The sequence below is a fragment of the Ailuropoda melanoleuca genome, chromosome 14, assembly GCF_002007445.2.
Source record: "Ailuropoda melanoleuca isolate Jingjing chromosome 14, ASM200744v2, whole genome shotgun sequence".
Taxonomy (NCBI): Eukaryota; Metazoa; Chordata; class Mammalia; order Carnivora; family Ursidae; genus Ailuropoda; species Ailuropoda melanoleuca.
In genome coordinates this window covers 6510224-6523642 of record NC_048231.1, presented here as the reverse complement: position 1 = coordinate 6523642, position 13419 = coordinate 6510224, and the positions used below count along the sequence as shown (strand labels likewise).

At 49.1% G+C, this 13419-nt stretch overlaps 1 protein-coding gene and 1 long non-coding RNA gene across 2 annotated transcripts in view; one reads left to right on the top strand and one right to left on the bottom strand.

Annotated features, from left to right (window-relative positions):
- Nucleotides 1-1778: 1778 nt before the first annotated feature.
- The window catches only part of SYNE2 (spectrin repeat containing nuclear envelope protein 2), a 267176-nt gene continuing 255535 nt past the window's right edge, over nucleotides 1779-13419 (bottom strand). Inside the window, 11 exon segments of the mRNA XM_002914161.4 lie at nucleotides 1779-2877; nucleotides 3152-3198; nucleotides 3706-3792; nucleotides 4538-4729; nucleotides 5609-5737; nucleotides 6678-6878; nucleotides 7880-8082; nucleotides 9163-9277; nucleotides 11153-11292; nucleotides 12214-12282; nucleotides 12807-13089. Coding sequence (XP_002914207.2) covers nucleotides 2664-2877; nucleotides 3152-3198; nucleotides 3706-3792; nucleotides 4538-4729; nucleotides 5609-5737; nucleotides 6678-6878; nucleotides 7880-8082; nucleotides 9163-9277; nucleotides 11153-11292; nucleotides 12214-12282; nucleotides 12807-13089 — 1680 coding nt within the window. The 3' untranslated portion in view covers nucleotides 1779-2663.
- LOC117795959 lies at nucleotides 2877-12808 on the top strand. Its single transcript, XR_004620148.1, has 3 exons — nucleotides 2877-3095; nucleotides 5374-5543; nucleotides 12441-12808. It is a non-coding gene; the product is annotated as an uncharacterized LOC117795959 (long non-coding RNA).

Below are 13419 nucleotides of genomic sequence, written 5' to 3'. Positions count from 1 at the left end.
GAGAAAGAGTGTGCGAGCAGGGGAAGGGGCAGAGGGAGAGAATCCCAAGCAGACTCTGTACTAGGTGCCGAGCCCAATGTGGGGCTCGATTCTGTGAGCCCGAGATCATGACCTGAGCCGAAATCAAGAGTCGGATGCTTAACTGACTGAGCCATGCAGATGCCCCAGACATTTTAAACAGTAATAATTTAATCTTTGGTCAGCTAATCTCATCCTTGTGATTTATGATCACAGGCACTGTGTATGCAAGTAAAATGCAGCCCATGCATGTCAAAGTCAAAGTACGCCAATTATTTGGGTACATTTTCTGTACTTACCCCATCGAAGTCAGTACATTTTCTGTACTTACCCCATCAAAGTCAGTATGATACCCCCTTAGGGATGGGGAGAAAAGTCATTCATCCATACTGAAGTGATCTGAATGCCAATAGAAGTTTGAAAATTTCCCTCGCATGTGGGAAATGCAAAGTGCAAAACCTCTTAAAGGTGTAGCTATCTCATGACAAGTGTGGGAATACACTGAATGAAGAAGAAAGGCTTGCTGGGGATGACGGTAGGGTCTAGAAGGCTGGAGTAATCCTGAGAATGAATGTGCATAACTAGGCTTTAAGATGCAGACAGACACTTTCCTTTCACTGCAACTTTGACTTGTCCCAAACTCAAAGGTTTCCAGAACCATCGCCTCCTTTGGACTGGAAGGAAGAGGAGGAGGTAGAGAGTCTGCCTTTTGCCTCTGGCAGAACTGGAGCAAGGACCCTCTAGCCTAGAGAAAAAGTCTGGGTAACATTTTCACTTAAATGTCCCTCTGGGATTTCTGTTAATCCATGAAAAGAAATGAATTATTTTAAAGCATCAAAAGACTTTTTTTTTTTTTAAACTGCAAAGTACCCTTTTTCTCCCTATCAATCAATCACTTTCATCAGTTTGGTAAAGTGAAGACAGATTCCCTTCCACTGGTACCATTCTATCAATCAATCAATCAAGCTGCTTGGGAACTGCAATGTCTCGGGGATGCCTGACCCACACCAGGGGCCGCTGGCGCTGGGAGTCCGGTCTTCATCTACTGCCAAGCCTCCCTGGCTTCCCCCGAGGTTTGTGCTCGGCAGACAAAGATAGGGGGCAGTTAGGACATGGGTGTCTCCCAAGTGTCAAGAGATGCAGGTTAAGGGTGCCTGGGTGGTTCAATTGGTTAAGCATCTGCCTTTGGCTCAGGTCATGATCCTGGGGTCCTGGGATCAAGCCCCGCATCGGGTTCCCTGCTCAGCAGGGAGTCTGCGTCTGTCTGCCCCTCTGCCTGCCATTCTGCCTACTTGTGCTGTCAAATAAATACAAATTCTTAAAAAAGAGAGATGCAGGTTATAAGCAGTTAACCCAGGAACTGGTTCAGTGACTTCTAATCACACTCTTTGTTTTAGTGGGAAATAGACAGTGGTACTGGAATTCAATGGGAGGCAGGTGGTTTTGCCTGTAACATTTGTTAAAATCTGTTTGCTTTGGAGAGAGCTGGGAATAGAAAAATCTGGGTGAAATGAGACTTTTTTGTACCCACCTTCCCTGCCATGCTGACCTCATTACTCCCTCCGGCATGGGAGGGTAACACACTGGGTAATCTCCGTACCTACAAGTTGTGGGATTTTTAGATCTCATAACTAGAATATAAAGGTTAGCTTAGAATTAAAACTGATAAATCCCCCCAAATATTTTTGAAATAATTATTTCTGTCCTATGGAAGATTATGTATAACATTTAATTTGTAATGTAATCCAATACAACAAAAGTATGGCTATTTTTGTTTTAATGAGAAACATTTGCATTGTACATACCACAAATAGCTTCAAGTTTCTGTAACAACCCCCCCATGGCCAAACAGCTAAACAAACAAAACCTGAAGCATCACTTTAAAGGTGAAAAGTCTTAAAAAATCAACTTGTAAAAAACATCCCTATCAAGTAGTTTGGCATTTACTGTACATTAGTCAAAAGCTCAAGCTAAAATCTGATTTTTTCTTAAAAAAATCGAAGTTTACATTATTCATACAGATTCAGCATTGTTAAAAAATATGCACAAATACCCACATCCATGCAATATAATTTCTTTAAAAATTTAAAGCAATATAAAAGAGCAGACCTAAGTACGGAACGGGACATTTTGGTTTATAACCTGCAGCTCGATTGCTAGCTGATTGCAGTAAAATTAATTCTAAACATTTTAAATATGATTGAAACAATCAGCTAAGGGTGCATATGGGTTTCTGAACCATTTCTAAGATGGAATCTACTTGTTTCTGGAACATGTGATGAACGCTGCTGTTCACTGAGCATATTAGCTACGTTTGAATAGTGTTTTACAAATAAATCAGAATTCACGAAGCGCTGGGCTCTTCAGGAAATTGCAGTTTCCAGAGACTCCAAGACCAAATCAACCAGCTTTGTAAAACCGCCTGGGGCAACTAACTGCCACCCAGGCTCCCTGCCCCGAGGGAGGAACAGCGTTGGAAAGCTGCCCTGCGTCCCGAGAGAGAGCGCCCTCTCTGGCCGAGCCCGGTGTCTGCAGCAGGTCCCTGGGCCAGGCCAATGCTAAGGGTCACTCACCGACCTGAGGCCACGAGTCAGGCACCCGCGTGAACGGGCTGGTGGTGTGGTGCTGCAGGCCGGGCGTGGCCTCTAGGTGGGGGGGGGCCCGTTGGTGTACCTCAGCATGGGGTAGAAGGACCTGGCAAAGTTGTTGGCCTGGGTGCAGCTGTAATCCTCTTCGGAGGAGGGCAGCAGGCAGGCCAGGAGCAGCAGCAACAGGAGAAGCAGCTGCAGGGGCAGCGCAGCCCTGATCACCCGGGACATGAAGGAGCGGCGGGGCCGGGAGCTGCCGGGGCTGGGCACCCTGCCAACAGACGGGGCGGAGAGCTGAGCACGAGGTGCCGGGGGCAACCCCCCCTTGAGTTACCTGACCCCCTGCTTGTGTCAAGTAAGACCTCCAGGACCTGAGATTAAAGTGGGGCCCACGACAGAGGTTCAGTCCTGGAAGAGCAGCCCTGCCCTTTCCAGACCAAAGAAAACAAGTAAAGCGGGTTTTGTACAGAGACCTGGAGCACGGGACAGGTAAGACTGCTGAGGTGCGTGTGTGCAACTGGGCACTCACTGCAGGGCCCCCTTACCTGCTGTCTGTCTTGTGCTTGTCTCTTGTCATTCTCTCTGCTTCAAACTGTTGGGTTAACAAGAATCCAGTTAGTAATGGAAGACTGTGAGTCCAGGCCAGGATAAAACAGCCTGCCTTCTCAAATTATACACCTTCCTTAGGTCATCTTCCTGCCAAGCTTTTGTCACCAGAGTAATGCATGTGAGATTATACTCCACAAGGTAGGAAATCCTGGGTTTGTTAAACTAACAGGAGTTTCACGTTCCCACTGGGTGCTCAGATGTTAATGGAGAGATCAGGGAGCCCCTTCAACGATCCTGTAAGGGCTCCCTTTTTCACAACCTCCTCCAGTTCCAGGGAAGAGCAACTGAGAAGATAGCCTTTCTGTTGCGTCGTTGAAGGTGTATTTCACTTTTTTTAAATCTTTAGAGTCAGCCTCTCCACTGACTATCAGGTCGAAGCAGATCTGTGCTGTCGTGAAATGGGGGATGGGGCCTTGGGAAGCTCCAGTTTCGGTTACCCGGCTAACTCTGAAAAATCAGCACAGTTCTCAGGGCAGCAAGGGGCTCTCACCTTTGCTTGGGGAGTTGGCACAGATGCGGCTGGCGGCTGGTCTCCGGCGTCTGCTTCGTCCAAGCTGGGCAGAGATGGGTCTGGGTTCTGAAATCCACACCCCAAGGGTTCAGTTCAGGGAAACAAAAGGGTCTGAAGAGTCTCAGCACAAAAACGTGCTTCGTGCAGATTCTTCAGTGCTCCACGCACCCCTTCCCCCAGCTCAAATCTTTCTGGAAGAGGAGCTTTTCTATTCTTCTCACTCCCCACTGTAACAGGGACTTTTCCAGACAAAAAGGAATGTGGCAGGCAAGGCACGGCCAACCACTGGCATTAAACACCAGTAGCACATGTTGGGGGAGACTGAGTTTAGCTGCAGTGGGAGGGACAGGGTCAGTGGACCGTGAGCTTCAGATGTGCGGGTGTAATCACATGGCCCTCAGCCTGCTAGAGCCGACCTGTAACTCCAGAACGGGGCGGTGGGGGGGGGGGCTGCCCTAAGTCTGCTGGGGCTATGGTTTGGGTTTGTGGAGTTGGATCACATTTCAAAGAGGACAGTGACCAGGACTCTCAAGTCTTGAAGGCAAGTCAGAAACGATAGAGGGACTGGCTGGTTTTTCACAGGCCACCCTATGAACGCGTAGGCGCTATAGTGTTCCCCTCGCAAATGACAGAACAGCATTAAAGAGCTTGTGTAACTTTTTAAGGCTGCACAGCTAGGAAGGGGCAGGACTTTAGACTCCGCTCTGACCACGTGTCTACAGCCCCCCCCTCCCCCCAAAGCAAGGCTGCCATACTGCCTTCCTGTTCCTAATAAGACATCTTTCGACTTAGAAGCCACAAGGGGACTCACCTGGCGTCCCTGCAAGGACACTAAGTCTTGGGACACTTGCTCGAGTAGCTGTCTGAGCTTCTTCTCAATAACATGAACTTTCTCTTCAGCCTCAATATAGTCTTCTCCATGCCCCTTAATAAGAAGGCTGTCTGAAATCTCTTGTAAGGTGTTTACTTGAGGTTGCCGTTCCACAAGTTCCCTTTCCAGTTGCTAAAAATAAAAAAGTGTGTGAAATAGCTGCTTCGTGGGGTCAGAGGTGGCTTTCTTAGTGCCAGGAAACCTCGGGGATGAATGACTCAGAACTTTCTGCTTCTATATGCCTGTGTGTGTCCTCAAGCCCAGCATCATTTAGGTTACACCCTGCCCGTTTTCCATTCCTTTTTGTTCTGAAGACAACTGGGTGGAGGAGTTAGAGGGAAGTGAGGGGAAGATTCATTGCAACTACACAGCAGCCACCTGTGGCCCGTAGCCATCATACCGGGCAGCACAGCTACGGCACTTTCCTTCACTGCAGAGAGCCTGTAAAGCCTCACTCTCAAATCTTAGCTGGGGAGCACTGCTCTTTAGTGTAAGAATGGTTTTTAAATAATGACCAGTACTTTAAGCTTGCTTATAATTGAACCACATGCAGATTTATGGGTAAGAATGTCATCTGGTTAGTGAAATACAAATATGAGAACACAACTACCCTCCAAGAAATAAGACTTTTCTGTAGTAGATTTAGAAAACTCCTACAGTTCATTGTGTCTGTGGAGTAATTCCTCCTATTTCCCCCCAAATGAGTCCTATTCCCAAAGAAGAAAATACTTTTAATCGAATGGCTTTAAGTGTCTCGGATATTGCTAACCACTCAGGTCCCCAGTTCCTGATACTGACTTCCTGCTTTTGGCCATGGCTCTTCCTCCCTGCAAGTCCTCGTGCTTCAGAACTACAAGTCCTCGTGCTTCAGAACTACAAGGGGATGCTCAGTAGACACCAACCGGAACGTGAGAACGCCACACGGGCAACATTCCCAGGACACTAGGTGAGGCTGCGTATGCACCTGACAGAGGCCAGGGGCAGTGCAGAACCCCTTAGGAAGAAACTTACCATCAGTTCTTCCTGACATTCCAGGAGGACCTGGGGGTCTGCATCTGGGTCCGTGACCTGAGCCTTCTGCCTCCGGCTCTCAGCACTCGCCAACCACAGTAACAGATCTTGACTCAACTTGTGGAAGTCCTTTAAAAACACACACACACGTCAGAGGATTGCCTTTTCTGTAAGGGAAGGTTGCTGAGAAGTAGCTTGCTGGGTTAGGTCTCATAGTATTTGTTGTTCTTGTCTTTGTCCAGTGAATAAAAGGGCCAGATTTAAATGAAATGCCAGGGCCCCAAAACAAGGAAAAGGGAAAGCAGGAAAGAGGATACAGCTGGCACAGTCCTGGGAGGCACGATGAATTCTGTCAAGTGCAAAAGTGCTAGGAGAAAGGCAGGTCTTCAGAATCCCCCGCCCCCAGCTAGTACATTGAAAGACCACACAAGACCACACAAATTACTCAACGAATCTGCTGGATTCAGAGGCAAAGGGAGGACCCCCCCCCCAACCACAGGGCAGGCTGTGGCCCAGGAACAGGGCTGCATGGGGGCTTGCTGGTGGGCTTGTGTTCTGAAGATGGGGTCAGAGCTAACACGGGATGAGCATTTACCCTGTGTCAAGTGCTGGGCTGAGATTCTATGAATTTAGTCCTAAAAAAGCAGCTCATGAGGTAAAGACTAGAATTATTCCCACTTTTCAGATGAGGAAACAGAGGTCTAGCAGGCACAGTGACTTGCCCAAAGCCACACAGCTACTGAAGCTCTAGAGCTGGGTTAAACCATCCTTGCTCTGGGCCAGGTCTCAGTCACTACAAGGTCCTCCTGGCAGGAGGACGGAGATGGGGCAACATGGGGTGGCATTTCCCATCTACTGGAATGCTCGCTCGAACCCTTATGCTAGGAGTTGGCCAGGGCAACAGGACAGGAGACACAGGGCAAGCAGCAGGTCTCTGGACAGCAGCTGACACTCTTGGAAATGTGCTTTCCCATTTGTTTCCATCACATAAGCCATATTTATGCCAAAGCAGCCCAACGATAAAAATACTGGCTTCTCCCCCCCACGTGGGCCCCGGGAGCCGGCGTACCTGGCACTGTAGGAGGGACTGCCGTAAGCCCTCTTTCCAGCTCTCCACCGCGTCCTGGGCCGTGTCCCAGCGCAGCCCCAGCTGGCTGACTCTACCCTGGAGCTTGCTGGACTCCGCGCTCTCGGTCTGCAGAAAGTCCTTGCTGCTCATGTTGACAGAGACCACTAAAGCCTTGTAGGTGTCAAAGGCTTTTAAGATCTCCTACCGCAGAGGAAAAAGACTGGGTGAGGCATTCTGAAAATAGTGATGTGGGGTTCATTTGAACCTCAGCGGGGAACGGATCTGCCAAACACTTCTCTGAGCTGTGGCCACAGAAACAAGGGCGACCTTGCTTGTTACTGGCTGGGAGGCATCAGGTGAGGAGCTGCCTTACAAGGTCAGTGACCTTGGCTGGCCAGGCTGGGAGCAGAGGCCCGTCTCCTGGCTGGCCGACTCAACCAGAGCCATGAATAGACCCCCCTGAGCCCTGGTTGGCTTATTTCTGGACCAGACTGAAAAGTCTTCCAGATAAAGTACACATAGTTCTCCTGCACGGGCCCGTAGATATCACAGAAGTGTTACTCCTTAGGATGAATAGTAATCCCAGATACAGTGATGCACAAAGGAAAGTGACAGTCCCAATATGAAGACTACCTGGATACCCCAAACCACTGCCCTGGGTCATCTCAGGAGCTCAGGCTCATGCTCAGGGTACCCCCAACGTGCAGGGCTCAAGCAGCCCCTCTCCCCTGCTCCCCAGCTAGTTCTGATGGCGCAAGGGCTGACTATGCGGGTGACAGACTGTGTAACAGAGCAACCACATCAGGCCACAGAATTCATCAGTAGGTGAGCGGGCGCTCCTCCCCGTCCTCAGCGCTCCACCATCAGCCTGCACAGCACAGTTGGGAGGGTGTTTTTAAGCTGCCTGGCAGTGGCCGCTAACACCTCTGTAAGAGTCTAGCGGGGTCTTTGAGGTCAGATCTTTCCAGCACAGGGATCCGAGCCACACCTGCCCAGCACTGCTCGGGGCTTTGGGATCATGTGCAGATGCTCTTCTGAAAACCGAAATCTACCTCCATGTCCTGGCCAGTGACAGAAGTCATGCTACCAGGCCTGTCTGCAGCCTGCCACCCGCACCACTGGCAGATGGGACGTGCTGGTCCTGCGGAGCCCACGTCCACATGCACGCTCTGAATCCCTCTTCCCTCCATGCCTGCCCTCACCTTGAGCCGCTTCACGCGGAGCTCCATTTCCCGGATATCAGAGGGAGGCTCTGCCGTCTTCAACATTTCTAGCTCTGCTTCCATTTCTTTCAGCCAAGAGGTGATGTCGGTGATCTCAGAGTTCAGCTGTTGCAAGCTTTGTTTTATTCTGAGCTGATTGTGAAGTTCTTGGGCTTGAATCAGCTCCCATCTGTCAAAGGCACCTGGAATAAAAAGTTGTCCATGAAAAGCTGCAATAGCGCCCAGAGACTTCTCTGCCTCCAACTAGTCCAGGGTCAGGGTGAGGAAACGCGCAGGGGACGCACCAAACCAGCTTGGGGTTAGGGGTCCTCGCTTCCCCTGGAGTGGGGAATAGCCTGCTTCCCGCGCTCTGGTTCAAGGCTTGTGCCAGGATCCGCCCACAAAGGCTGGAATGAGGTGGGCAGCGGGGTAGGAGACCCAGCAGTGTTGCCAACATGCACCGTGGGCCCAAGTTCAACATTTTAGTTTATGCTGTTTGTAGGGCACTTTCTCTTCTGGTCCATGAACGATCAAGTCAATGCTACTTGATTTCCGGCTTAGTTGAGTCATTACTTTTCTAATCATTGACCCTGTCTCATGAGGAGACACCTGACAACTAACTCTTTGGTCATCATCTTCCTGTCTGATTTTTACATCCAGGTGACATCGTTAAAACATGCACTTCATCCTATGAGGCTCATTCTGCCAATATTTAAAGAATAGTTTTTAAAGTAAACAGCTTAGGAATTTGTTCATAAATATGAGTCAGCTGATTCTGTTTTTGCCTTTAAAATTTTTTTTTTATTTTAAAGTAATCTGTACACCCAACATGGGGCTCGAACTTACAACCCCAAGATCAAGAGTTGCGTGCTTTACCAGCTGAGCCAGCCAGGTGCCCAACGGATGCCCCACAAGTGCCCCACGAATCAGTTGGTTCTAAGATAACAGTGGCTGCTATAGGCTAACTTCAGCTCTTTGGGTGGATTATTATCCATGACGGGTTTTTTTTTTTTTTTTAAGGTGGAGGAGGGGCAGAGGGAGAGAGAGAGAATATGAAACAGGCTCCATGCCCAACGCAGAACCCCACATAGGGCTCGATCTCACAACCCGGAGATCGTGACCTGAGCTGAAACCAAGAGTCAGATGCTTACCTGACTGGGTCACCCAGGCGCCCTTAACTGTTCAATTCTTAATGTTCTGTTGAGCAGTGACTTAAAGTAAATGCTAGGCTAACCCAAAATATGGACTTCACCTGTCCTGACAACTGCCTAACTTAAGTGTACCTGACTGCTGCCCGCTGAGAGCGGCCAGGCCTTTGTCTTCGTGCCGTGAGCTGCCGTTCGAGACTCTGGAGCCTTCTTTGCCACCATCAGTGCCCGGGGGTAACAGCAGCTTTACCTAGGATGAACCAGTTTTTACATTACCATTTGTAAAATTTCAAAGTCTGTGTGAAGAGTATCTCAGTTAATAGTAACAGGCACGCAAGCAAGATATGGGACCTCTTTCCTTCGAAGGGTAACCTGCTGTTCATCGGACGTTCTTTCCTGTATTGGGTGCATTTATAAGCAAGCAGAGCTTACAACAGAAATAAAGGCTTGGTCAAGGCCGAGATGGTGGGGAAGCAGGTGAGATGTCAGGGTTGGAAATAAAATGGCCTAATTGGGGGCTTCCTAACACTCCTCAAATGAACCATGCAAAAAAAGTTAAAAACCACTGTTGGTCTGCCAGGTTCTTCCTGTGTGCTCACTTGCATGGTGTTCGCAAAATTCAGTCCTCCCTCCTGGTCACTCTGCAGAGCTGGCTGGCAGATTACCACCAGGAATCGGAAACACAGAGGCCAAATCTGCCTCCGGGGGCCATTCATTACCAAGCATTTATCTTTCACTGCACGTACTGATGCTTCTGTTAGCGCAGACTTTGCTGGGCTATTATTACCTCAGGCCTTTCCAAAAATAAATATATCCTTTTTAGAAAAACCACGCTTTCTTTGGTCTGTGTCCATATGACCTACTTGTGTGGTATGCAAAAAAAAACAAAACAAAAAAAACAAAACCCTTTTCAGATTTCTGGTGACAAGCCTGGTTTCAGACACACACAAAAAGGGTGGGACTTCTGCAAATGGCCAGGTGAGAAACACAAGCTTATTCACTGGGAGCGGCCAAACCAGGTGGCCCTGGATACAAAGCAAAGGTGAGGTGCTGGGGTCCCTCTCCCCCAGACTGTCAGGTCTTGTTCCTCATCCCAGAGGGACAGATTAGGACTGACAACTGCTTGCTAAGCATGAGGAGGAGCGGCTGAACTGAGCATGGCAGCCCGCTGTCAAATGACTTAAGTCTGACTGTATCCAGGCAATATTGCAATATCTAGCAATATCTAGCAATATTCACTCTTAGACACAGACGGCACTTTGAGGACTAATCCAGTGATGCTCACACTGCTCTGGTTTCTCTAAAACATGATTATTAAAAGCACAGACATTTTAATTCCAACTCGCTTGTCACTAATTCTCTGTACTAGGGATGACCCAGAGCCAACATTAAATCCCAGGCTGGCTGCCCCCGGCAGCTGTGTCGCCAGAGCATGCCAAGGACTCATGTTGCCGGAGGAAAACATAGTGAAGAAGACCAGTCACGGTTATAAACAATAACAACAAACCATATACGGTAGCAGTGGTAATAACAGTAACAGTGACCACTTGTCAGGGCCTTCTTTATACCTCCGTACAAATCGATCCTAACAACCACCATGGAAAGCAGGTTTATCCTCAGGTGAGGAAGGCTTCCAGAGGCAAGACAAAGTGCTCCGGTCCCAGGGCAGTTTACCGGTAGGGTTAGGAATCAAACCTATGTCTACACTAGCACACGGCCAAATCTTCCTGAATATGAAGTCACAGTGTTTTGAACAGGCTGTATAGTCGAAAGGTAACTAGAACACAGTCTGGGAGCACAGGAGCAGCTCGGGAAAGGCGGCGCTTTGCTTCCCCACTCCTTGCATGGACGACTGGCTCAACAGTAATAATCGCCGCCCCATGATGTCAATGTGCACAAAGACTGTTCTTGGCCAGAAACCAGTCTGTAACTCCAGTCTGTCTTGCCAGGGTTCCAATGACGTATAGACAGTTCAGCAGAGACACCATCACCCTGGGAAAACCAGCTCAAAATATGCTTGAAAAGCGAGCAAGTGCAGCATACACCAATATCCCTCCCTCTCTCTGAAAAATTTCAATTATTACTCATGCATTTGGGTGATATTCTCAGTGCACTCAAGACTTACATAGGCTGGCTTATAAGGGGTGCTGGAATCTGAGGGGATGGTCTGTACATTCCTATCACCTCCCATTTGTTTGTAGCGATGCTTGGGGCAGGAAGGGCTGTCAGGAACATGCCATGAGTGGTCTTCAGGAAGGGATTTACCTGAAACAAAACATAGCAAATGACAGTCCATTCTCGCCAACCAACCAAAGGATTCATATTTAGTTACACAAAAAAGGTCATGGGTAACATGGCATCAGGTTATAGTATAATATGAGTTCTGCAGCTTTCCTTGCAAAGCATGCATGTTTGCAAAATGTCAGTATGTCCCGGAAGGGAATGAAATGAGAGTCATGCAACTGAGCAGCATTGTGCCTTCACTAGATGGGTTCACAATGGAGTACAATGAACGTATGATTTTTTGCAGGATGAGTGGTGTTCTGGAGCTGGGGCATCTAGTGGTGGGGTCATGGGCAGCAAGGCCGGGGCCGGGGGCCAAGAGGACTGAAGGCCTCTCAGATGTGGAGGAGAGTGAACATTGGGATGGACTTGGGGACCAAAGGACCGCTCGTGGCTCTACCCCACCACTGCACAGGGGGATGGGGCAGGGAACAAAGGTTAGAGCTGCAAGTCAAGGAAAGGAAGGTTTCTTCTCCTGTGGCAAATGCAACAGTATCTTTACCCCCACCCCCCCGCCCATCCTCTTCCCAGGAAACACCGTAAGCAAGGAAGGAAGTAGTTCCAAACCAAGCCACCATGAAGAAAGCTTGGCCTATGCCAAAGAACTTCAGTTAGATGGGGGGAAAATAAAAACTTTAAAAGGCAGCCTGAAAAATTCCCTTCTGCACAGGCCTGGCGGGGAGGAGAGGGATGGCATGGAGACCGCTCTTGTGTGGGCGGGGTTTGTCAGGAGCACGCAGGTATGTGTGAGTACGGCAGTGCAAATACACCATGACACAAGGACCGAGGCGCATGGTGTCCACAGAAGGCAGAGGTCAGACATGACATGGGAGCAAGGTTTAGGATGCAGTGTGCGCCACAGGACGCTGTCATGTTGAGACACATGCACGGGCAGGGGCCTACCAGAAGACGCTTTCAAAGTTTTTGTGGTCATTTTAAGATATGCCTCAGGATTTTCAGGGATTTCTACATCTGAAAAAGAATAATGTCATTGTCCTCACTGCAGGCGTCTGTACATGAATGCCCAAGTATTAAAACAATAAACATTGTCAGCGGGGAGAAGAAAAGTAACTACCCTTTATCTATTTTATTAAAAAGCTTTAAAAAACCAAAAGGATTTTTTTTTCCAGCGAACTCTTGACTGTCTGAAGCAGCAGTGGGAGTGGGGGAGTCCACGGAAAGCATGGAGACGATCTACCGATACTCTGAGAACCTCAACGGAAACGTTCCCTGATGAGCCTCCCAGACAGTCAGAGCCAGCAGGACATAGCCTTCATGTCCCAAGGTGAATTTCATTTCTTTTTCCCTTTCATTCCACCTGTGACAGGAGTGAGCCACTCTCAGGTCAGTCAAAGTGGGCAGGAACACAATAGGCCACAGAGGGCTGAGTTGGCCATGAGCTGGACTCTGGGCCATCCAGAGTTGGCCGTGTCGCTAAGGTGCTAAAAACAACCAAGCGGGTCAATGTCAAGGGCTCCGGAGACCCGGGCCGTTACCTGACAGTGCGCTGTAGTACGGGCCTTCCTCGTCATCTTCATGAGAGGACGAGCCCCCCACGTCCCCTGTGTGATCCCACTCCAGAGGGATGGACTCCACGCTGACAGGGGTCTCGCAGCCAGACCGCTCGGGCCCCGGCACCGGGGGCACCAGATGACAAAGGGACTGAGGAGACGAGGGCTCCTCGCTCTCTCTCCTTTTACGCCAGGAGTCGGCCCGGATCTCTCTGGGGTCCTCCATGTCCGTTTCATTCTCCGAGGCCTCTTTTTCTTCTTCCAAGCCCTAAAGCAGGGAAGTCCGGTTTTCAGAATGAGCCAGGTTACAGGCTGCCGCGGGTGTGAGCAGCGCCGGGGGCCTGTCTAGCAGCGCCTGAGAATGACCACTATCGGCACTTCTGTGGCAGCTTTCAAAAAGCATCAGGTTCCCAGGGCCCATTTGTGGTTCTTCTAATTTAGACTCTTCTAGTGTGGGGCCTAGAATCTGTATTTTTCCTAGGAAAAATCTGAAATTCAGTGATCTAAGTCAAACAACTTTAGCTAGAAAATAAGAAATGGTGGTCAAAGTTTCATTGGTGGTTAATGGCCGGTTTACTCCAACAATCAAAAAATTAAA